At 42.9% G+C, this 23,119-nt stretch overlaps 1 protein-coding gene across 2 annotated transcripts in view; it reads left to right on the top strand.

Moving 5' to 3' along the window:
* Positions 1 to 23,119, top strand: part of LOC137433170 (protein Niban 2-like) — an 80,413-nt gene that overhangs the window by 9,042 nt on the left and 48,252 nt on the right. For both annotated transcript variants that reach the window (XR_013624373.1, XM_078783646.1), the window contains exons 3-7: positions 101 to 235; positions 382 to 490; positions 3,971 to 4,132; positions 4,260 to 4,369; positions 4,722 to 4,826. Coding sequence is in view for 1 of the 2 variants with exons in the window: in XM_078783646.1 (XP_078639772.1) it covers positions 101 to 235; positions 382 to 490; positions 3,971 to 4,132; positions 4,260 to 4,369; positions 4,722 to 4,826 (621 nt within the window). In the remaining variant the exon portion in view is untranslated. The remainder of the gene's footprint in view (positions 1 to 100; positions 236 to 381; positions 491 to 3,970; positions 4,133 to 4,259; positions 4,370 to 4,721; positions 4,827 to 23,119) is intronic.

Raw genomic sequence — 23,119 nt, forward strand, 5'->3', positions numbered from 1 at the left:
AAGCATCAACATTACCCCTCGTTTGTCATTTGTTACTAATAACTCCCATGCATGATGGAGCTGATGTTACTGATAACTACCATCGGTTTTATCGCTGCAGACGCCGCTGAACAAAACTGCAAAGTCTCTCTGGGAGGGATTTGCCTATCGCCATTTGACCAATAGTCGGTCCTGGAAAGAGCAGTACCTTGTGATTACAGGAGATTATTTCATCGCATGTTATCCCAACAAGCTGGTAAGGCCCTCAACATGGATATGGCACGCCTGTTGGAGACACATCTTGCCTTAACGGTCGTACAATGTCTGGATGTATTATTGTCTTCCACTGCTTTGTAACTTTATGATGTGATGTCTCTCTTTCCCCTCCCCACCCCCCAAAAGGAATTTAAGAACGGAGGATCACCAAGCTATATCATTGACTGCACTGGCTGCATCTTGCTCAGCTCACTCGAACACTATCAGTCGGTATCGAGGGTTAGTCCTGCTCAAGGTATGTCTGGGGATTTTTGCAGCAGTATGCATGTTAAGCCTTTACAAGTAGGTTACGGACCAGAACCTCAGATTGTATCTTCAGAGCATCTTCCAATGATCCCATACTTATTACCTCTGCTACCGAAGATGGATGGAGGTTATGTTTTCACCCCTGTCTGTCTGTTTGTTTGTCTGTTTTTGAACAGGATATCTCAAAAAGTTGTGGAAGAAATAATTTTTAAGTGATCACCGTTTAATCTGCAATCACTGTCCTGTTGTTTATTGCATTGAGATTATTCCCAATAGTATTGTAAGTTGGAGGTGGTCCTTGCACGATACTGACGTCATCAATCCAAAATGTTATTTCTTCAGAAGTACGTTATGTACCAGAGACAGAAGTTTGGTAGAATATCATAAATCACCACAAGTACGTGAATCAGGCGGATTTATTCTCAGCACCCGAAGCTCTTCAGTGCGCATGCGTCAGCCCTCCACACCCAAAATATACCAACGTTGGTACAAAACAGATGGAGCTATCCTAAAGCATACGTAAGACACAGCAATTGGCATACTTTGCACAGATGCGTAACATAGTACCATGTCTGAGCATCAATGCTCTCCACAGAACTTTAATATCTACTTCTGCTATTGCTTCATCTCTGCTTCACAATTGCTTCAGTTATAAAATAGTTCAGCTGCCTCTACTGCTCACTGCACTGTCAATTCGATCATACACTGCTTCACTGTAAACTTGTCACAACTGCCTATACCCCTTGCACCGTCAACTTGATGGTCACATGTTCGATATGTCTCAACGTGCCCACTTTTTGTAACTATTGCCCTGTTTTCAGAATTCAGATATTGTGCTAACATATTGTCCTGTCCGTAGCCGATAAACACCAGCCTTGGAGGAATAGTCGGACGGTCTTTAATTCCGAGGCGACCGGCCGAAAAATGGCGGTTGGTTTTTGGCGAGCGCGGGAATGAAGGAAACGGAGTGCTTACCTGGACGAAGCAGACAGGTTTAATCCGAAACCCACAACGAACAGACACGACATGGCAATTCAATGATAATGATTTAATAAAAATAAGGCAAGAAATGAAAATGTCGAAATAAATGTTGAGATGAAAACTAAAACTCTAACTGAGGTACCTCCACACAGACTCACATACAGACGAGGGAATAGATAAAATAAAATTCCTTTAGTCGGTCGGCACTCAGCTTTGGTCGCAGTTGCTTTTAGGAGCTCGGCGGTCGTCGAACCTCGAAGCCAACACGCGGGAAGTGCACAAGATGGCGCAGAGTCGCTCTCCTCGTCACCACGAATGTGAGGTAATTCGTGAGGGCCATCTGCTTTCGTGTCCCTCTGCCCGAAGCACCAAGAGCCCCACAAACCGCTGCCCTATTGCTCCTCTTTAACGGCCGCAACAGCTTCCTCCAAATGGCCAACATTCCACACAGCACAAGCACAGAAAATGCCCAGTACGGACAAAAATGGCCCAGCTTTCTTTTCCGTGCAAAAAGACAAAAGCCACTACTCCTCCTCTTGCTCGAAGCTTTTGCATGACATCACCCCGACCAATCATGAACTTCGGGGGCGTGGCCTGCTGGATATGATCTTTTGGAGGTGGGGCTTAGTTCGGGAGCCTGTTTACTTGGCCTTTGTCGGCGGTTGTTGTTGTTTAAACTGAGGTTCTTTTTATGGCCGGCCTTGTTGTAGCTGTAAAGGCATAGGGAAAAGCCACAGGCGGCAATCACATACTGGGGGAAAAGTAACCTCAATCCAGATCTAGTTAACACAGCTTCACCCCCCTCCCCCCCCCCCCCCCCCCCGTGTGAAGACATGAAGAATCTTAAGCTCCAGTTTCCCTACTTAAATACATTGAGATGTGTCCTACACGTCCACGGTCCATGCTATAATTATACAGTTCTCCCTTTACTATGAGGTTCCATCATCTAACCCCACAAACATAACACAGTCCCCCCTTCCCCCCCCCCCCCCCCCATGCCCTCCAGAACCGTAGCTCTTGCAAGGTTCAATGTAGGCGTTACCGTTCCAGCCTTACCACTTAGCGACTCTCACCGAATTAGCCTATGAAATAAATTAGGAGGGGCTGTGGGAAGCGAGCCATAGCTAACTTACCTGTTCTTCGTACCATTCTACACCCCTTAAGCACAACAACTCAACTATGTACAATTCCTTTGGTTCCTCACTCCTATCTCGTGGGGCGGGTAGAAAATGTCAAAAATCACACCAAAACATGCAGGCCTACCTGAACAGACAATTTGCTTATTCAATTTACAATCCCCACTATTGACCACATCCGCTGGTGGATGTCACCTACTATGAGATTCCATCATCTACCCACACAAACGTAACAATATTTTGGTGAACTGTACTATTTCCGTGTGTTTGTTGAGTTAATAATGAGTTTTCGGTAATTGGGAAAATGTAGTTAAAGTGTGTAAATTGTAAATGAAGTGATGGTTTTCTACTACCAACATTGTGGCGTGCTTCATGTTCCACGAGGATTTGGTTAACCGTTAACTGACCAGCTTACAGAATCCAGTTATTTAAAAGCCTTTTCAATTGTTGGTGTGACCTGGTACACCTGCTGCAATATCCAAGGTAGTTATTACTTGAACATCAGTGAAAGCAAGTGTTTTAATGTAACATTTAAAATCCTGAACGCATTATTCATTGGTATTCTTACTGCAACTACTTGCAATATTCCAAAAAAAATCTGTAAAATAAGAGATTCATTAAGTATGAAAGAAATATTTGACAGCGTAAAGATCTCGTGGGGTGGGGGTGGGGGTGGGGGGAGTGGGGGTTGCCCCCCAATATAGATTTTTTTTGTTTGTTTAAAGTCTTATGATTATGTTAGTATGATTCTACATGCTGCCCTGTCTTATAGCAACCACTGAAATTGGTTTAAAATACCTTTAGTCAGTGCAGTATACTGTTTATTCTACCAGGTGAGCACCAAGGGTATTGCCCCTATGTTTATGATTGATCGGAGTGGTGAACTGCTTTGTGCCGAAATAAAATTATCTTGCTTGTTTCTTAATTACCTCCACCACCAAAGGTGGATGTTTTCACCCCTGTCTGTCCGTTTGTCCGTTTGTGGACAAAATATCTTGAAAGGTTGTGGACGGATTCGGACGAAATTTGGCGATTCTTCACCATTGGGAGATGGGGCCAAAAACGATACATAGCAGGATATCTCAAAAAGTTGTGGACGGATTTGGACGAAACTTGGTGGACCCGTTGTGGGTCTGACAAGGACAAGTAGATTCGATTTTGATGAAGATCTGAATGTGGATTCGGATATGAGAATTATTTAATTTTTTCAGTGATTCTTCACCATTGGGAGATGGGGCAAAAAACTATACATAGCAGGACATCTTAAGTTATGGATGTTCTGTAAACTGTTCACCTGGCGGAGGAATGCTCTCTACTGAGTTCCGTTCTAGTTATCTTGTTTTTTTCCACAGCAGGGAAAGTGAGCAGCTCACCAATGCTGCACTGTCCAACACCCTATCCTCTCTATCTGTGGCATCCTTATCGTCTGCACGAATACCTGTGTGCCAAATCCCCAGAAGGGCAGACTTCCTGGAAAGCTGTCATTCGTGATTGCACTCGTAATCTCGAATCAGGTCTGCCATTCCCTGATGTTTTCTCCCCGTCTGTTAGAGATGCCCTGTGCGTCCTTTTATATGCCCTCAAACGAACAATGTAACGCACAAGAGAATGTAATTCAACCTGCTAATAAACTCCTTTTAGGATTTTCAAGGGAGTTGGAGAGCAAGACCTTGCTGGGGGCAGTGCGAGTGTATCGCCAGAGCCAGCAGAAGTATGGTGCCTGGGATATGCTGTCTGGAACAGAAATTGAGGTGAGAGGCGACATACACGAGGAAGGAGAGTCTCTGTATGTCCGAGTAGAATTAATTAATTATCTAGCACAGTCTAGTTTTGTCCTTCTGGTAGACTTTCTACTTCATACCACTACTAGTCTGTTGTGCCTTTTCCTCCCTCCCTGGCTTCATGGTTCCTTTCTTTAATTGCAAGTAAATTTACCTCGAGAGTTATGTCAAATCCTCGATTAACATTAGTTTCATTTCCAAACAAAATACTCGTTGGAAATACATTTACTTAGAGTTTTACTCGTGAATGAAAACTAATATCCATTTGCAAGTGATGCGGAGCTTTGCTCTTTCTTGTTATTCTGATGGCGTGTATCTGCAGGTTCTGAGTAATCTCGTCATGGAAGAAGCTTTACCAGCTGTGCAGACTGATATATTGAAGAAAATCGGTAGAAAATCTCCCGAAAAGGAGACGACTTGGAATGGGGTCAGCTAAGTTCCAAATTTTATCATCTGATCTTGGGGAGACTTGGGATAACAAGTGTGCTCAATAATAATGTTTTCACTTTTACATGCGCTTGTATATATAAATGCTGTCCATGTATATTGAACCATGTTACCATGGTACGATGTTGTGCACATACTATTGTGTGTCGAAGTAAAATGTACAACATGATGGTGTGAAGGTTTAAGCTGTTTCTTCTGGGATCTTTTCCCGACACAACTATAAACTGTCGGATTGGTGCTTCAGCTTCACAGGAAGGGTGTATTGCGTTACAAAGTGCATCGTGTGATGTCCTGTCTGTCTGCTGGTGGACGTTAACTGTTTGCGTGCGGCAGGCCACAATAGTGGCCTCACGGGAACGTGCTGTTGGCCACGATCATGGCCCGATGTCTTTGTTCAACAATCTGTACTGTTTGTTCCTATTTGATGGCATGTGGGTATGTTCAGCATGGCCTCCAATGATTGATTTAGAATGTACTAGCAACGGTACCCGCCCTACGGGCGGGGCTTCCATTGGGAGGCCCAAATGAAAAGGTAAAATATCAGAAGTTGAAGGTTTTTTTTATTTTAAACGATTCATATAAACATCCGTTGAATCGCATCACACGCAAATCATCAAAATCTGAACAGTTCCGCTTCCGCATCACTTCCGCCTCCGGTCTTGCCGGCGAGGTTTCGTTTATTCGCAGCTGTCCACGCTCTCCATCGAAATCGAAGTTAAGTAATTGTTCCCATTTGTATTTTCGTTATAACTGTATTTATTTTATGGTGTGTGCACATATAGTGTGTCCGGAGGAAGATTCTCGGTGTAAATCTTTCATACCTGTATAGAAAATCGTGTTAATTCGTGTCCTGTCTTTTGAGGCCTTGCACAGTGTCCAACCTTGAGGCTTTGTTTTTCTCTCAGCGGTCCGTCGTTTGTGCTCCAATAACTTTCGTTCTCTCTTTTTCCCAGTCTTTTCACTCCATAGCTTACTTCCTTGTATAAAATCTCAACAAAAAAAAAAAACAAAAAAAACATTTCCTTCTCCGTTCTTATTCGTTGATCTCATTCGTTCATTCGTTCTTATTCGTTCGTTCGTTCTTCGACCACGTGTTTCTCCCCCATTTCCCCAGATCGTTTTCACTGTTAAACGTTAAAATGTTTAAACCTTCCCCGCAAGTTCTGTATTCTGTCATATATTACAACACCTATTTTTTCTTCTTCTTTAAAAGGTTGCTTTCAACTTGCTCACCAAATCTATTCATCCCAAAAAAAAATTCCATCTCTTACAGTGCCTCTTTTCTACATTCCCTAAACTCTCCTGCACTCCATCCTCCCTCCAGCGTCCTTAAACGTATTTTTGACTCGAAGGTCACAAGTAACTCATTTTGCAATAAATGTTCGTTTCCCATTAATCGTACACTTTCTAAAATCCAATCTCACCCCTCCCCTCCAAATCTTCCCCATCACCCCTCTCCTCCAAATCTTCCCCATCACCCATCCCTTTCAAATCTTGCCCCTCCCCTCCAAATCCTCCCCATCACCCATCCCTTTCAAATCTCCCCCCTTGCCCCTTCCCTGCTAAACTCCCCCCACACCCCTCCCCTCCAAGACTCCCCCTCGCCCCTCCCCTCCTAGACTCCCCCCTCACCCCTCCCTTCCAAATCTCCCCCATATCCCATCCCTTTCAAATCCCTCCCCTTGTCCCTTCCCTCCTAAACTCCCCCTCGCCCCTCCCCTCCTAAACTCCCCTCTCGCCCCTCCCCTTCAAATCTCCACACCCTCATTTCTTCTCAATTTTCCCCCTCTCACCCCTCCTCCTCAAAGCGTCCTCCCCGCTTCTTCCCCCTTCCAACTCTCACCTCCATCTCCCCCAACCTTCTGCCTCGCTCTGCCTCCTCCTCAAATAACACCTCATTGTGCCTCACCCAATCACCATCAAACCTTTTGTCCGCCCCATCCTTCCCTTTCTCCGAGCTATTCTGAAATCTCTGACACACCTTCAACAGCTCTCCCAACCTCTTCCACCTCTTCCACATCTTATCCTACCCCTCCTCCCCCCTGTTCTGTATCCGATTCTCCTAATTCCTCTTCATTAACGGTATGGACCTCAAACATCCGGGGCCTTCGTTCAAACTTAACTGATCTCTCCATACAGGTTGCTTCTGTCAAACCAGACGTGATCTGCTTAACAGAAACTTTCCTCCTTTATGATGTCTCTGATTCCTTAGTATCTCTCCCGGGTTACTCCCTCCTCCGGTATGATAGACCTGAGCCTCGTCCTGGAGGTGGGGTTGCTATCTTTATCAAAAACTCTCTTCCTCACTCGCCCTGCACTGCACTCTCTCCACCTCACCCCCAGGAATACCTCTGGCTACGGCTTCCCCTTCGCTCCCACCTCTTGTTCATATGTGTGTTGTACCGTCCACCAAACAGTGATGACTCCATCTACATCTCGCTGTCTGATAATATGGACCAACTTCTATCGACTCATCCCAACTCTCTCTTCCTCATATGTGGTGATTTCAATTGTCACCATGCCAGTTGGCTGGGTGTGGGTACCCCTCTCACCAGCCATGGCTCCTCAGCAAAGGACTTCTGCGACTCACTGGGACTGACACAATCTGTCAATTTCCCGACCCGGATCTCAATCAACGGAGCATCTTCTCTTCTGGACTTGGTTATGACTAACTTCCCTGAAAATGTCTGCTGCTCTTCTTCTGCTCCAATTGGATCATCTGATCATGTCCTTGTTAAAGTGGACATCTCTCTGACCATTCTCAGGGAGACTGCTCAGCGTCGACGAGTCTGGCATTTCACTCAGGCCAACTGGCACGGTCTTCAAGCAGCCATCAATCGTCTGGACTGGTCTCCCATCTCTACCACCTCTGACATCAACTCATCCTGGGAATTCTTCCAAAGTAAATTGCTCTCTCTCATGCACAGATTTATCCCATCTCGTCTTCAGTTGTCATACCCTTCCTCCCGTCCATGGTACACGGAATCTTGTGGTGAGGCTGTTGCCCAGAAACAACTTGCCTTCGTCTCCTGGAAAGCATATCCAACGGAAGGAAATCTCATTTCCTTTCACAATACCCGAAACAAGTGTGTGTCCACCCTCAGGAGAGCCAGGAAACAATATCTCTCCGTTCTCAGGAACGAACTCTCTTATCTGTCTCCCTCTTCCAAATCCTGGTGGCGTCTGGTCAAATCTGTTTCTGGTGTTTGTTCCCCCTCCATCCCCTCCCTTACCTCAAACGGCTACACAGCTGACTCCGCACGTGAAAAAGCTGAATGCCTCAACTCTGTGTTTGCCTCTAAATCTTGTGTCCCAAACCCATCCCTCTCTGTACCCACCATACCCAGTCGTACCCAGCTGCTCCTGCACTCCGTGTCCTTTCTTCCTGACAAGGTGGAAAAGTTTCTGTCAACCCTCGACTCTGATTCTGCAACTGGACCTGACGGCATCAGCCCACGGGTCCTAAAATCCTGTCTTCTGCTCTTTCACTCCCTCTCTCTGTTCTCTTCACCCTCTCTTTTGCTCAAGGTCAACTGCCATCTGCTTGGAAATCAGCCAACATCACCGCTTTGCACAAAAAAAGTGCAAAAACAGATCCTAGCAACTACAGACCAATCAGCCTTCTCCCGATTATCAGCAAAGTCATGGAATCCATCATTGCTTCGGATATGAAATCTTTCCTCTTCTCCAATGGCTTGATCTCTGATCATCAATTTGGTTTCAGACCAGGTCACTCTACTCTGGACATGCTGCTTCTGCTGTCTCAACAATGGATGGAGGTCCTCAATGCCAAACAGGAAATTAGAGCTGTCTCCCTCGACATATCACGTGCCTTTGATACGGTCTGGCACCCCGCTCTGCTCACCAAACTCTCCTCCTTTGGTATCCATGGAAATCTCCACGCATGGCTGGCGGACTTCCTCTCTAGTCGTCGTCAACGTGTGGCCCTGAATGGGTTTCTCTCATCTCCTCTTCCTGTTCAGGCTGGAGTTCCCCAAGGCAGTGTTCTGGGCCCTGTGCTTTTTCTGGTCTTCATCAATGATCTCTCTGACTCTCTTGAAAATCCTCTCTATCTCTTTGCTGATGACTCCACTCTCTGCCGCTCCATTCCTCATCCCTCAGATCAGCAGTCTGCAGCCTCCTTACTCTCTGCAGACCTGGACAAAATCATAGACTGGGCAAACAAGTGGAACATGTCTTTCAATCCTGACAAATCTCACACTCTTACGACGTCTCTCCGAAAAGACCGACTGGACAACCCTCCCATCTACTTTCTGAATAATCCTCTCCAAGAAGTTCTGTCACTCAAGCTTTTGGGTCTCACTATCTGCCATGATCTTTCCTGGGAAAACCACATTTCCAAGCTGGCCTCCAAAGCCAGTCGCCGACTGGGCATCCTCCGGCGTGCGAAGTCCTTCCTTGGCACACCTGAGCTCCTCACCACATACAAGGCTTTCATCCGCAGCTCAATGGAGTACTGCTCTCCCCTTTGGGCTGGTGCTCCTGCTTCACACCTAGCTCGTCTTCACGCTGTTGAAACCAAAGCGTTCAGAATCATTGGAATCTCCCGCGATGACGCTATCTCCGAGGGCCTTTCACTTAATCACCGCAGGCAGGTTGGTGGTCTTTCCGTCTTCTACCAACTCCTCTCCGGCCTTGCTCCCCCAGCTCTCTCTGGGCTCTGTCCCCCAAATATTCCTGCAGGTCGCACAAGATCTGCCTGCAACCCTCTTATGGTTAAACTGCCAAAATCAAGACTCTCTGCTCACCTTCACTCCTTCATTCCTCTTTTCTCCCGCCTCTGGAACAAACCCCCTCACTCTCTTCAATCCCACTCCTCCCTCCAGGTCTTTAAAACGGCTGTTCACCACCATCTCTTATTTTCCCCAATCCAAAACCTTGATCTTTTCTACCCCCGCTAATTTCACCCCAAATCCACTTTTTTGAAATACCAACTGCTTTCCTGGAAGTCCTTGGTGTCCTTGCGTTTTATACCTATCCTGCCTCCCCCCAAGCCCTCTCCCTCCAAAAACATCTCCCGATGTCCCTGCTCTCAAATGTTGTGTTTGTGTGCTTCCTCCCCTTCTCTCCCCATCTTGTCGACCGCTCCCCCTTTTTCCTTTTTATATACTTTGTTTGCTTGTTTGTTTGATTTGTTTGTTTGATAAATGTTAGCTCTTTCACGAGCCTAAAAAAAACCAGATTGATGCCGATTGTATTATTTATTTATTTTTAGATCAAAAGGTCAAGGTTGCATAAAATATCAGTCAGTGACTAATATGAACCAATTCATCGAGTGTATCCTGTGTTCTGTCAATAAAATCAAAAAGTCAAAGGTCAAGGTCACAATATCATCAATTTCCATTTTGTTGACTTGAAATTTGAGCAGGGTTTGCATATTCGGTCACTGAAACCTTTTGCTTTTGAGGTCAAAAGGTCAAGGTCGCCTAAAATTGTCAATCTTTTTGTATTCTTTTTTTAGCTGTTTTTGTCATGTGTTTAGTATACACAAGAATAAGAAGTCTGAACACAAAGCAGACGCGGGATGGGCTTTGCATTTTCTGATGTTCTCGTTCGCATTTTAAAAAAAAATTGCGACATCATCAGAGGGCATGAGTGATGATGAAAATGGCGACGATTAAAGCGATTATACAGCAAGTGATTCGGAGTTTTCAGGAAGTAAGTCAGAGTTTTCAAAAAGCAGTTTGTCCAGTGATACTTCAGATGATGTTGACAGCTTGGTGACGCTTGGCTCAGTGTTTGGTTCCAGGTGCTGGATCGCGAGGAAGACAACAGTCTGACACAATCTGATTTTACTGCACAGTCAAGTCCTCATGACATGGCAGATGCCGATACTGCACATGTGTAATATTTCATGACAATTCTCAGTGACACCTTTCTTGATATGCTGGTACAGGAAACTAATCAATATGGAGACGAAAAAGTCGGCTAACTTGCAAATTCAGTTAGAGGGCTTCCAACCAATTTGACGTTTCAGAAGTGACACCACACGGCGGTGGCTGAAATGGAGGCATTTCTGGCCATCACAATAAACATGGGACTAATTCGTAAAAGTACCATCCCATCATATTGTGATGACAAGAATTATTCTCAGTCTACCCCAATGCTTTCACGGACATTTACTAAGGATAGATTTTTACTGCTGTGGTCTACTTTTCAATGGTGGGAGGATGAAACGGAATTACCAAGTAAAGTGCACAAGGATTCATTTGTTATATGTCACATGCAAACAAAATTTCACTATGTGCCAAAGAAGAATGCGTTAGTCGATGGAAGTCTGGTTGGGTTCATGAGGCTCATTCAGGCTTTGCAGTATATGCCAAACAAACAAACACCACTGGTTTGGAATAAAGTTTTGCTTTTGTATGAAAGTGACACTGGTTACACCTTCGGTATGGACATGTATGGTGGCAAAAGTGAGGAGAAATCAAATTATGATCTAGCATATGATGTTTGCATACACTTGTACAGCTCCTGCTCAAGATAGGATACCACCTGTTTACAGACAATTTATACACATGTTCCTCTGACCAAAGCCCTTCTTGAACAGGAAAATCTGCCTGATAGGAACTGTACATTCCCAACTGTAAGGAGATTCCTAAAATAGTGAAGAAAAGCAGAAAAGGGTAACGTTCTTGCTGCCAGGAAAGGTCCTTTATTGTGTGTTGAATTGGAGGACAAAAAAACACGTTATATTTCTCACGACTGCCAGTGCATACAGCCAAGACCTGTGAGTATACATGAAAGCGTGGCCGTGCTCACTGTGCCTCAGGTGTGTGGTGTTTACAATAAGGGGAATAGTGCAGTGGATCTCTCTGATATCCACCAATATGTACCTAGATGAAAGAAGAACTGTCAAGTGGACAAAGATGTATTTGCACTTGTGAATTCCTTCATCCTGTATCAGCAACACACCTCTCGTCAACCAAAGCTCAATCCTCGTACCTTTCACGTATGCATTGTTGAGGGACTTTAGACACATTGTTGACACATTGAGGTACACATTGTTGCGGGATAAGTACTTTCCATGGACCAAATGTATGTGTAGGTAGACCCAGTGTAGGCCCCATCAAAGCAAGACTTACCAACCCTGTCAACCATTTGAAGCCTGAGAAACTCCCAAACGGAAAGAGAAGGGATTGTGTTGTCTGTACTGATAGTAACTGGCAAGCGTGTGCGGACATGCTACCTTCGCACCACTTGCAATGTTGCATTATGCATTGGACAGTGTTGGAAAGATTACCACACATGTGTTGTGTATATATGATGTTCAATGTGACTGACTCCCAAACATTGCAAGTTATTTTTGTTTTGTTTTGTATTCTGCATTATATGACTATGTTTAAGTCATTATATGACTAAAAAATGTAAAATAACCTGTTTTTACAAATCGGTTGTAAAACTGAGTGGAGTAATGTTGTATGAAAAATATGTATGAAAAAAATAGTTTATGATCTGAGATTTTACCCAACATTTCGATTGTTGTATAAAAGGTGGAGAACTCTTTCACAATACCCAATAACAAACATCTTGTGTTTTATCTGTTTGCCTGAAAAATAGATATCACATTTTTATATCACACGAGCCGAAAGCACCCGGCGTTGCCCGGGTTCTTTTTGATTGAATTTACTGCTATAATTCAGCTTGTAGTCGCGGCCGTAGAAGATTGACTACTATAATTCAGCTCAGCTTTTAATTGCGAAATGGGCCCAGTCCAGCCGAGGTGGGCCTCGCCGCCTAGCCTATAACCTTCCCGGGGCCCGTCCCGATATTTTTGGTTCTTTTTGAATGAATTTACTACTATAATTCAGCTTTTACTCGCGGCCGTAGAAGATTGACTACTATAATTCAGCTCAGCTTTTAATTGCGAAATGGGCCCAGCCCAGCCGAGGTGGGCCTCGACCGGCCTCGCCACTTAGCCTATAACCTTCCCGGGGCCCGTCCCGACATTTTTTGTTTTAGAGGTTTCCTCCTATCTTTCACCGTTCAGGAGATTAGCGCGTGCAGACAAACAAACAAACAAACAAACAAAAACTTTCTTTTATATATATATATAGATATTGGAAAAATTCAGCACTCGCAGTTAAAGACCCCATAATGTCTTCAATGAAAAGTAGGTGAGTTATCGCTGGCAGCCTGAATAAAAAACCACCTTTAGAGGCCATTTTTCCCCGCAAGTGGGGGTGGCCTTTTTCGGGAACTGTGGTTGTTGTTGTTTTTCGGTCCCCTTTTTGAAGCAATGTTTTACGGCCAGATGCCCTTCCTGACGCCAACCCTTTTTGCCGCCTTTAACGACAAGCAGGGAATTACCAGTGAACTGGTACTCAATTTGCCGACCTCGGAAGGATGACAGGTTGAGTCAACCCCCCTGGCGTTAATTCAGCGATTGACCGGGATTCAAACCCAGGATCCTAGGATCCTAAGCCGGCACCCTAGCCGCTAGCCCAACACCAGGGCTTGTAACCAACAGCCTGAATGAATACTGGCAACAGCCTGGCAGCCTGAATGAAATACTAATTCCTGCTATGACGTATGGGAGCACTACATCAGCCACACAAATCGCAGCCTGGTGCACACCTGTGAGCCAAACTTGTAACCAACTCCTTATTTCAATATCTTCACATACAGTCGTGGTCAAAAATATTGGCACCCTTGCACTTTTTTCAATAACTCACAATTGTCTCGAAAAGTGAGTTGAAATTGACAAAAGTATTTGGTCTCCACAATTCTTTATTTCACTGTTGATATTACAGAACCTTTGTTTTTGATTCAGAACTTAATATGCCCTTTAAAATCAGAAAATAAAAAGGAATGGCATTGACAAAATGATTGACACCATTGACTTCATATTTGGTAGCACAGCGTAAGGACGTAATAACTGCAGTCAAGAGCTTCCTACAGCCATGGATGAGCTTCCTTCAGCCATGGATGAGCTTCCTCCATCTCTCCACTGGCAGTTTGACCCACTCTCCTTGTGCAAACTGATCCAATTCTCCCAGATTTGAAAGATGCCTTCTCCCAACTGCTGCTTTCAGATCTCCCCACAGGTGTTCAATGGGATTTAGATCTGGACTCATTGCTGGCCACTTCAGAACAGTCTAGCGTTTTGTCTTGAACCATTCCTGGGTGCTTTTTAAGTGTGTTTGGGGTCATCGTCCTGCTGCAAGTCCCATAACCTTCGACGGAGACCCAGCCTTCTGACACTGGGTTGAACATTGCGCTCCAAAATGCCTTGGTAATCTCCTGATTTCATGATGCCGAACACACATTCAAGGCACAAAGTGCCAGCAGCACAGCAACCCCAAAACATCACTGTACCTTCTCCATGTTTGACTGTAGGGAAGGTATTCTTTTCTTTGAAGGCTTCATTTTCTTTTCTGTAAACGTAGAGATGATGTGCTTTACTAATAAGCTCAAATTTGGTCTCATCTGTCCACAGAACATTCTCCCAGATGGATTTTGGCTTGTTCAGGTGTGTTTTGGAAAACTCCAGTCTGGCTTTCTTAGCAGTGGGGTCCTCCTGGGTCTCCTACCATAGAACCTGCTTTCATTGCGTTGGTGATGGATGGTGCGAGTTGAAACTGTTGTACCTTGTGTCTGAAGGTCAGCTTTAATGTGTTTGGCAGTTGATCGAGGTGCTTTCTCCACCATTCGAACAATTCTTCGCTGCAATCATCGATCAAGTTTTCTTTTGCAGTCACGTCCAGGGAGGTTGGCTGCAGTGCCATGGGCCTTAAACTTCCTGATAACATTGCGTACGGTGGACACAGGAACATCAAGGTCTCTGGAGATGGACTTGTTCCCTTGAGATTGTCCATGCTTGGCTACAATCTTGTGTCTGACCTCCTCAGACAATTCTCTGGTTTTCTTTCTTTTCTCCATGCTCATTGTGGTACACACAGTGACACAAAACAGCAGAATGACTCCTTTTGTACACCGCACCTTTCCTATGCCATCTCCAGGCATTGCAAATCGTCATTGCCGGGCACCGAAGGGGGCTCGGCAGTGACGCACGCTGAAAGGGAGTACTCAGTTTTCACTCTGGTTGTTTGTTTGTTGCACACCACTCCTTTCCTATGCCCTTTCCAGGCGCTGCAAAACGTCATTGCCGGGCACCGAAGGGGGCTCGGCAGTGACGCACGCTGAAAGGGAGTGCTCAGTTTTCACTCTGGTTGTTGTACACCGCTCCTTTCCTATGCCATCTCCAGGCATTGCAAATCGTCATTGCCGGGCACCAAAGGGGGCTCGGCAGTGACGCACGCTGAAAGAGAGTACTCAGTTTTCACTCTGGTTTCTTGTTTTCTTGTTTGTTTGTTTTCTTTCTTGGTTGTCCGGACGATATCTCAGCCATCCTTTGAGCTAGGAAGCTGAAATTTCGGCACAGTAGTGAGCAAGTCCTTTGTCAAATACGGTATTTTTTGTTTTTTGAATAATCAATTAATTGAGGAGTTATTTAATTATTAGCGTTTAATTAAGTACTTATTTAATTAATTAAATTTCATTTATCTTCTGACCATTATTAACTCAGGCACCTTTTGAGTTAGGAAGCTGATATTTGGACATGCCAATGACCAGGTGATTTGGCTGCAAAGGATATTTTTGATTTATTAATTAATCAATTAATCGATTAATTATTTAATTATTCGATTAATGACAAAAAAAATTTTTTTTTTTAAGTTACAGATTCTGATGAAATAGTGGTAGTTTATGTGTTCTCTGACCAAATTGATTAATAATTTAATTTTTTTATGATTATTATTTATTTATTTTCATTATTAATCATTTATTTATTTTCTTTCTCATTTGGCCAATATCTCAGGCACCTTTTGAGCTGGGAAGCTAATATTTGGACATGAGTGACCAAGTGATGTGGCTATCAAGGATATTTTTGATTTATTGATTAATCATTTCATCTATTAAGTATTTATTGATTAATCGATTAATTATTTATTGAGTAATCAATTAATTATTTAATTTTTTATAAATGACTTATTTAATTAAATTTCTAAAAGATACATCTTCGGATGAAGCACTACTGGTTTAGTTATGCGATTAGCCAATTGATTATGAAAATATTTTGTGATAATCTTTTATTGATTTTAATTATACAATTAATCAATCAATTAGTGTACACCTCTCCCTCCCAATGCAGCCTCAATGAGCTGCACTGCGGTATTGCCGGGCGCCGGAGGCGCCCCGGCAATGCCGCGCTGCAGCATATTTAATTATTTGGCATGGGGCGGTGTACTTTGAATGTATGTGTACTTGTTTGTTTTCTTGTTTGTTGTACACCGCACCTTTCCTATGCCATCTCAAGGCATTGCAAATCGTCTTTGCTGGGCACCGAAGGGGGCTTCGCAGTGACGCACGCTGAATGGGAGTACTCGGTTTTCACTCTGGTTGTTTGTTTTCTTGTTTGTTTGTCCGGGCGATATCTCAGCCATCCTTTGAGCTTGGAAGCTGAAATTTCGGCACAGTATTGAGCAAGTCCTTTGTGAAAAACGGAATTTTTGTTTTTTGATTAATCAATTAATTGAGGAGTTATTTAATTATTAGCGATTAATTAAGTACTTATTTAATTAATCAAATTTCCTTTCTCTTCTGACCATTAACTCAGGCACCTTTTGAGTTAGGAAGCTGATATTTGGACATGCCAATGACCAGGTGATTTGGCTGCAAAGGCTATTTTTGATTTATTAATTAATCAATTAATCGATTAATTATTTAATTATTCGATTAATGACTACCTTTTTTTTTTTTTTGTTTGTTACAGATTCTGATGAAATGGTGTTGGTTTATGTGTTCTATGACTGAATTGAATAGTAATTGAATTTTTTAATGATTATTGTTTATTTATTTTCATTATTAATCATTTATTTATTTTCTTTCTCATTTGGCCAATATCTCAGGCACCTTTTGAGCTCGGAAGCTAATATTTGGACATGACAGTGACCAAGTGATGTGGCTATCAAGGATATTTTTGATTTATTGATTGATCAATTAATCAATTAATCGATTAATTATTTAATTATTCGATTAATTACTTTTAAAAAAAAAATTCAGTTACAGATTCTGATGAAATGGTGGTGGTTTGTGTTCTGTGACCGAATTGATTAATAATTTAATTTTTTAATGATTATTATTTATTTATTTTCATTATTAATCATTTATTTATTTTCTTTCTCATTTGGCCAATATCTCAGGAACCTTTTGAGCTGGGAAGCTAATATTTGGACATGACAGTGACCAAGTGATGTGGCTATCAAGGATATTTTTGATTTATTGATTAATCATTTCATCGATTAATTATTTATTGATTAATTGATTAATTATTTATTGATTAATCAAGTAATTATTTAATTTTTTATTAATGACTTATTTAATTAAATTTCTAAAAGATACATCTTCGGATGAAGCACTAGTGGTTTAGTTAAGCTGTTAGCCAATTGATTAAGAAAATATTTTCTGATAAATCTTTTATTGATTTTGATCATCCAATTAATCAATCAATTAGCGTACACCTCTCCCTCCCAATGCAGCCTCTATGAGCTGCACTGCGGTATTGCCGGGCGCCAGAGGCGCACCGGCAATGCCACGCTGCGGGATATTTAATTATTTGGCATGGGGGCGGTGTACTTTGAATGTGCCTTTACTTGTTTTCTTGTTACTTGCAAAATCGAAGATTTTTCAAGTATATTGGTCGGTTGTGTTTGTGACTGTCTGTCTGTCTGTCTGTTTGTTTGTTTGCTTGTTTGTTTGCTTTTTTGTTTGTCACCGGCCTACAGGTCACAATTTTCAACCGATCTTCACCAAACTTCACCAAGTGGTAGAGTTGGTCAAATGCCAGAAGCCTATTGTTTTTGGGGTCAATAGGTCAAAAGGTCAATATAGGCCAAAGGTCACCAACTTTTCTAAATTTCTAAAATCCTCAATTTTCATCTGATTGACTTGAAATTTGAAGACCACTTGCATATCTGGTCAATGAATTCAACCACCAATAATTTTTGAGGTCAACATAGGCCAAATGGTCAACATAGGCCAAATTTCTAAAATCCTCAATTTTCATCCGATTGACTTGAAATTTGAAGAGGACTTGCATATCTGGTCACTGAATTCAACCACCAAGTATTTTTGAGGTCAACATAGGCCAAATGGTCAACATAGGCCAAATTTCTAAAATCCTCAATTTTCATCCAATTGACTTGAAATTTGGAGAGGACTTGCATTGAATTCAACCACCAAGTACTCTTGAGGTCAACATAGGCCAAATGGTCAACATAGGCCAAATTTCTAAAATCCTCAATTTTCATCCAATTGACTTGGAATTTGAAAAGGACTTGCATATCTTGAAAATGACTTGAAACTGTTAACATATATAATGACGTCATGCCTGTCTGTGCTGCTAACATGAGCCCGTGTCATTAATGTATTATAGAGCTACCTTTGCTCGTACCACGTGATGATCGCCATTTAGATTGTTCAGAGCAACATCAGCCACGTCACTGATCCACCCAATCGGACTTCACCTGGTTGGAAGCATCCAGAATTTTTCAAACCTTCATGTCTTCCAGTGTGTGAATACTTTTTGTAAACATAAGAAAATTCACTAAATCTGGATATTAAACGGTTCAAAGTCCGTCTCGCATCTGGACCTTGTTGTATTCGGCATTCCACACGGGACTTTATGTCATGTCCATCACCTGTATTGTTATAATATCATTCCCGAGACAAAATATCCAACGCATTGACATATCGAGGTTTCGGGACAAGCTTCATCACCTCAATTATTTGGCCATGAAACGATTGAAAGCACAATAAGTCAACCGTTCGTGAAGTTTATTTTAACTGTTAACGAGTTAAGCTGCGCTTGGGATGGGTGGAGGGGCCGAAGCGCAGAGTCCTGAGGAGATGTGAAATATCGGGTGATCGAGACGGGCGGGAAAATCTCCTCAACACGATCGCTGAGGTACTGTGGTCTTCAGGCAACCAGCGCGCCATTATCCTCAAGGATGCCTCGTCCCACAGCTGAGTCAAGCTGCGCTTCGGATGGGTGGAGGGGCCCGAAGCGCAGAGTCCTGAGGAGATGTGAAATATCGGGTGATCGAGACGGGCGGGAAAATCTCCTCAACGCGATCTCTGAGGTACTGCAGTCTTCACACAACCAGCGCGCCATTCTCCTCACGGCTGCCTATCCTATCCTATCAATTCAATTGCCTATCCTTTCAATTGACTTGAAATTTGAAGAGGACTTGCATAATTGGTCACTGAATTCAACCACCAAGTGTTCTTGAGGTCAACATGAAACGTGAAAAGGTCAACACGTGAAAAAGCTGAATGCCTCAACTCTGTGTTTGCCTCTAAATCTTGTGTCCCAAACCCATCCCTCTCTGTACCCACCGTACCCAGTCGTACCCAGCTGCTCCTGGACTCTGTGTCCTTTCCTCCTGACAAGGTGGAAAAGTTTCTGTCAACCCTCGACTCTGATTCTGCAACTGGTCCTGACGGCATCAGCCCACAGGTCCTAAAATCATGTTCTTCTGCTCTTTCACTCCCTCTTTCTGTTCTCTTCACCCTCTCTTTTGCTCAAGGTCATCTGCCATCTGCTTGGAAATCAGCCAACATCACCGCTTTGCACAAAAAAGGTGCAAAAACAGATCCCAGCAACTACAGACCAATCAGCCTTCTCCCAATTATCAGCAAAGTCATGGAATCCATCATTGCTTCAGATATTAAATCTTTCCTCTTCTCCAATGGCTTGATCTTTGATCATCAATTTGGTTTCAGACCTGGTCACTCTACTCTGGACATGCTGCTTCTGCTTTCTCAACAATGGATGGAGGTCCTCAACGCCAAACAGGAAATTAGAGCTGTCTCCCTTGACATTTCACGTGCCTTCGATACGGTCTGGCACCCTGCTCTGCTCTCCAAACTCTCCTCCTTTGGTATCCATGGAAATCTCCACGCATGGCTGGCGGACTTCCTCTCTGGTCGTAGTCAACGTGTGGCCCTGAATGGGTTTCTCTCATCTCCTCTTCCTGTTCAGGCTGGAGTTCCCCAAGGTAGTGTTCTGGGCCCTGTGCTTTTTCTGGTCTTCATCAATGATCTCTCTGACTCTCTTGAAAATCGTCTCTATCTCTTTGCTGACGACTCTACTCTCTGTCGCTCCATTCCTCATCCCTCAGATCGGCAGTCTGCAGCCTCCTCACTCTCTGCAGACCTGGACAAAATCACAGACTGGTCAAACAAGTGGAACATGTCTTTCAATCCTGACAAATCTCACACTCTTACAATGTCTCTCCGAAAGGACCGACTGGACAACCCTCCCATCTACTTTCTCAACAATCCTCTCCAAGAAGTTCTGTCGCTCAAGCTTTTGGGTCTCACTATCTGCCATGATCTTTCTTGGGAAAACCACATTTCCAAGCTGGCCTCCAAAGCCAGTCGCCGGCTGGGCATCCTCCGTCGTGCGAAGTCCTTCCTTGGCACACCTGAGCTCCTCACCACATACAAGGCTTTCATCCGCAGCTCAATGGAATACTGTTCCCCCCTCTGGGCTGGTGCTCCTGCCTCACACCTTGCTCGGCTTCACGCTGTTGAGGCCAAAGCTTTCAGAATCATTGGAATCTCCTGCGATGTAGTCAACGCCGAGGGCCTTTCACTCACTCACCGCAGGCAGGTTGGTGGTCTTTCTGTCTTCTACCGACTCCTCTCCAGCCTTGCTCCCCCAGCTCTCTCTGTGCTCTGTCCCCCCAATATTCCTTCAGGTCGCACAATATCTGCCTGCAACCCTCTTATGGTTAAACTGCCAAAGTCTAGGCTCTCTGCTCACCTTCACTCTTTCATTCCCCTTTTCTCCCGCCTCTGGAACAAACTCCCCCACTCCCTTCAATCCCACTCCTCCCTCCAGGTCTTTAAAACAGCTGTTCACCACCATCTCTTATCGTCCCCCATCGAAAACCTTGATCTTTTCTACCCCCGGTAATTCACCTCAGAGTCCTTGCAGTGTTCATATGTTTTAATCCTCTCCCACCTCCCCCCAAGTCCTCCCGATGTCCCTGCTCTCAAATGTTGTGTTTGTGTCCTTCCCCCTCTCTCCCCATCTTGTCTGCCGCTCCCCTTGTTTTTTGTGTTTTGTGTGTCGGTTTGTCTTTTTGTGTGATTAATGTTAGCTCTTTCACGAGCCTCGATCTTGTATTCAAAAAAAAAAAAAAAAAAAAAAAAAAAACATAGGCCAAAAGGTCAACCTAGGCCAGATTTCTAAAATCCTCTATTTTCATCGAATTGACTTGAAAATTGAACAGCATTTGCACATTGAGTCACTAAATAGGGAAACTAACTATTTTTGAGGTCAAAAGGTCAAAGGTCAACTGAAGGTCAACCTTCCAAAATCATCATTTTTCATCTGAAAAATCGTCACTTTTCATCCTGTTGACCCGAGCTTTGATCAAGATTGTAAATTTTAAACTTAATGAAATGGACAATTTGCTGTATCAATGGTAAACTTTTGGGGGACGGCGTATTTTGCAAGTATCGTGCTACGCATGACGTTTCCTTGTTTGTTTGTTTGTTTGTTTGTTTGTCCGGGCGATATCTCAGCCATCCTTTGAGCTAGGAAGCTGAAATTTCGGCACAATAGTGAACAAGTCCTTTGTCAAAAACGTTATTTTTTGTTTTTTGATTAATCAATTAATTGAGGAGTTATTTAATTATTAGCGATTAATTAAGTACTTATTTAGTTAATCAAATTTCCTTTCTCTTCTGACCATTAACTCAGGCACCTTTTGAGTTCGGAAGCTGATATTTGGACATGCCAATGACCAGGTGATTTGGCTGCAAAGGCTATTTTTGATTTATTAATTAATCAATTAATCGATTAATCAATTAATTATTCGATTAATGACAAAAAAAAATTTTTTTTTTAAAGTTACAGATTCTGATGAAATGGTGGTGGTTTATGTGTTCTATGACCGAATTGATTAATAATTTAATTTTTTAATGATTATTTATTTATTTTCATTATTAATCATTTATTTATTTTCTTTCTCATTTGGCCAATATCTCAGGCACCTTTTGAGCTGGGAAGCTAATATTTGGACATGACAGTGACCAAGTGATGTGGCTATCAAGGATATTTTTGATTTATTGATTAATCATTTAATCGATTAATTATTTATTGATGAATCAATTAATTATTCATTGATTATTTTTGGTTTATTGATTAATCATTTAATCGATTAATTATTTATTGATTAATCGATTAATTATTTATTGATTAATCAATTAATTTTTTTATTTTTTATTAATGACTTATTTAATTAAATTTCTAAAAGATTCATCTTCGGATGAAGCACTAGTTGTTTAGTTATGCTATTAGCCAATTGATAAAGAAAATATTTTGTGATAATCTTTTATTGATTTTAATTATGCAATTAATCAATCAGTGTACACCTCTCCTTCCCGAAACCTGGTGTTGGCTTAGCGGTTAGGGTGCTGGCTTGGGATCCTAGGATCCTGGGTTCGAATCCCGATCGATCGCTAAATTAACGCCAGGGGGGTTGACTCAGCCTGTCATCCTTCCGCGGTCGGCAAATTGAGTACCAGCTTGCTGGGATGAATGATCACGGTGTGTACCCCGATTTAGAATAGGTACACCGTATCCCTGCGCATCGTAAGAGGCGACCAAGGGTTGGCGTCAGGAAGGGCATCCGGCCATAAAAACATTGCCTCAAACAGGGAACCATGATTGTCATGGGGCCCGCAAGGCTAACCCCCGCTCCAGCGGGGAAAATGGCCTTAAAAACAATCATTCATTCATTCATTCATGTACACCTCTCCTTCCCAATGCAGCCTCGATGAGCTGCACTGCGGTATTGCTGGGCGCCGGAGGCGCCCCAGCAATGCCGCGCTGTAGGATATTTAATTATTTGGCATGGGGGGCAGTGTACTTTGAATGTATCTGTACTTGTTCTCGATTCAAACTGGTTGAATGAGTAATTTTTATATCGCAGGCACGCACCTTCAACTCACCACAGGTGAGTTAAATTCCAAAGTAAATCATATGCTTGAAATCTAATTATTTCGAACAACTTCTAAAAGGTGCCAATAATATTGCCCGGGCCATTTTAGGATTTCTGTGTAGAATAAGCTAAGATTTAGTAATTTTTTTCAGCTCTTTTTTTTGTTCTGTTCCACTGCAGGCCAAGGAAATACATATGTGGTTTCCAAAAAAAAAATTGGAATTTCAAGAATTTT

This window comes from Myxine glutinosa, chromosome 8 (assembly GCF_964187855.1).
Source record: "Myxine glutinosa chromosome 8, kmMyxGlut1.1, whole genome shotgun sequence".
Taxonomy (NCBI): domain Eukaryota; kingdom Metazoa; phylum Chordata; class Myxini; order Myxiniformes; family Myxinidae; genus Myxine; species Myxine glutinosa.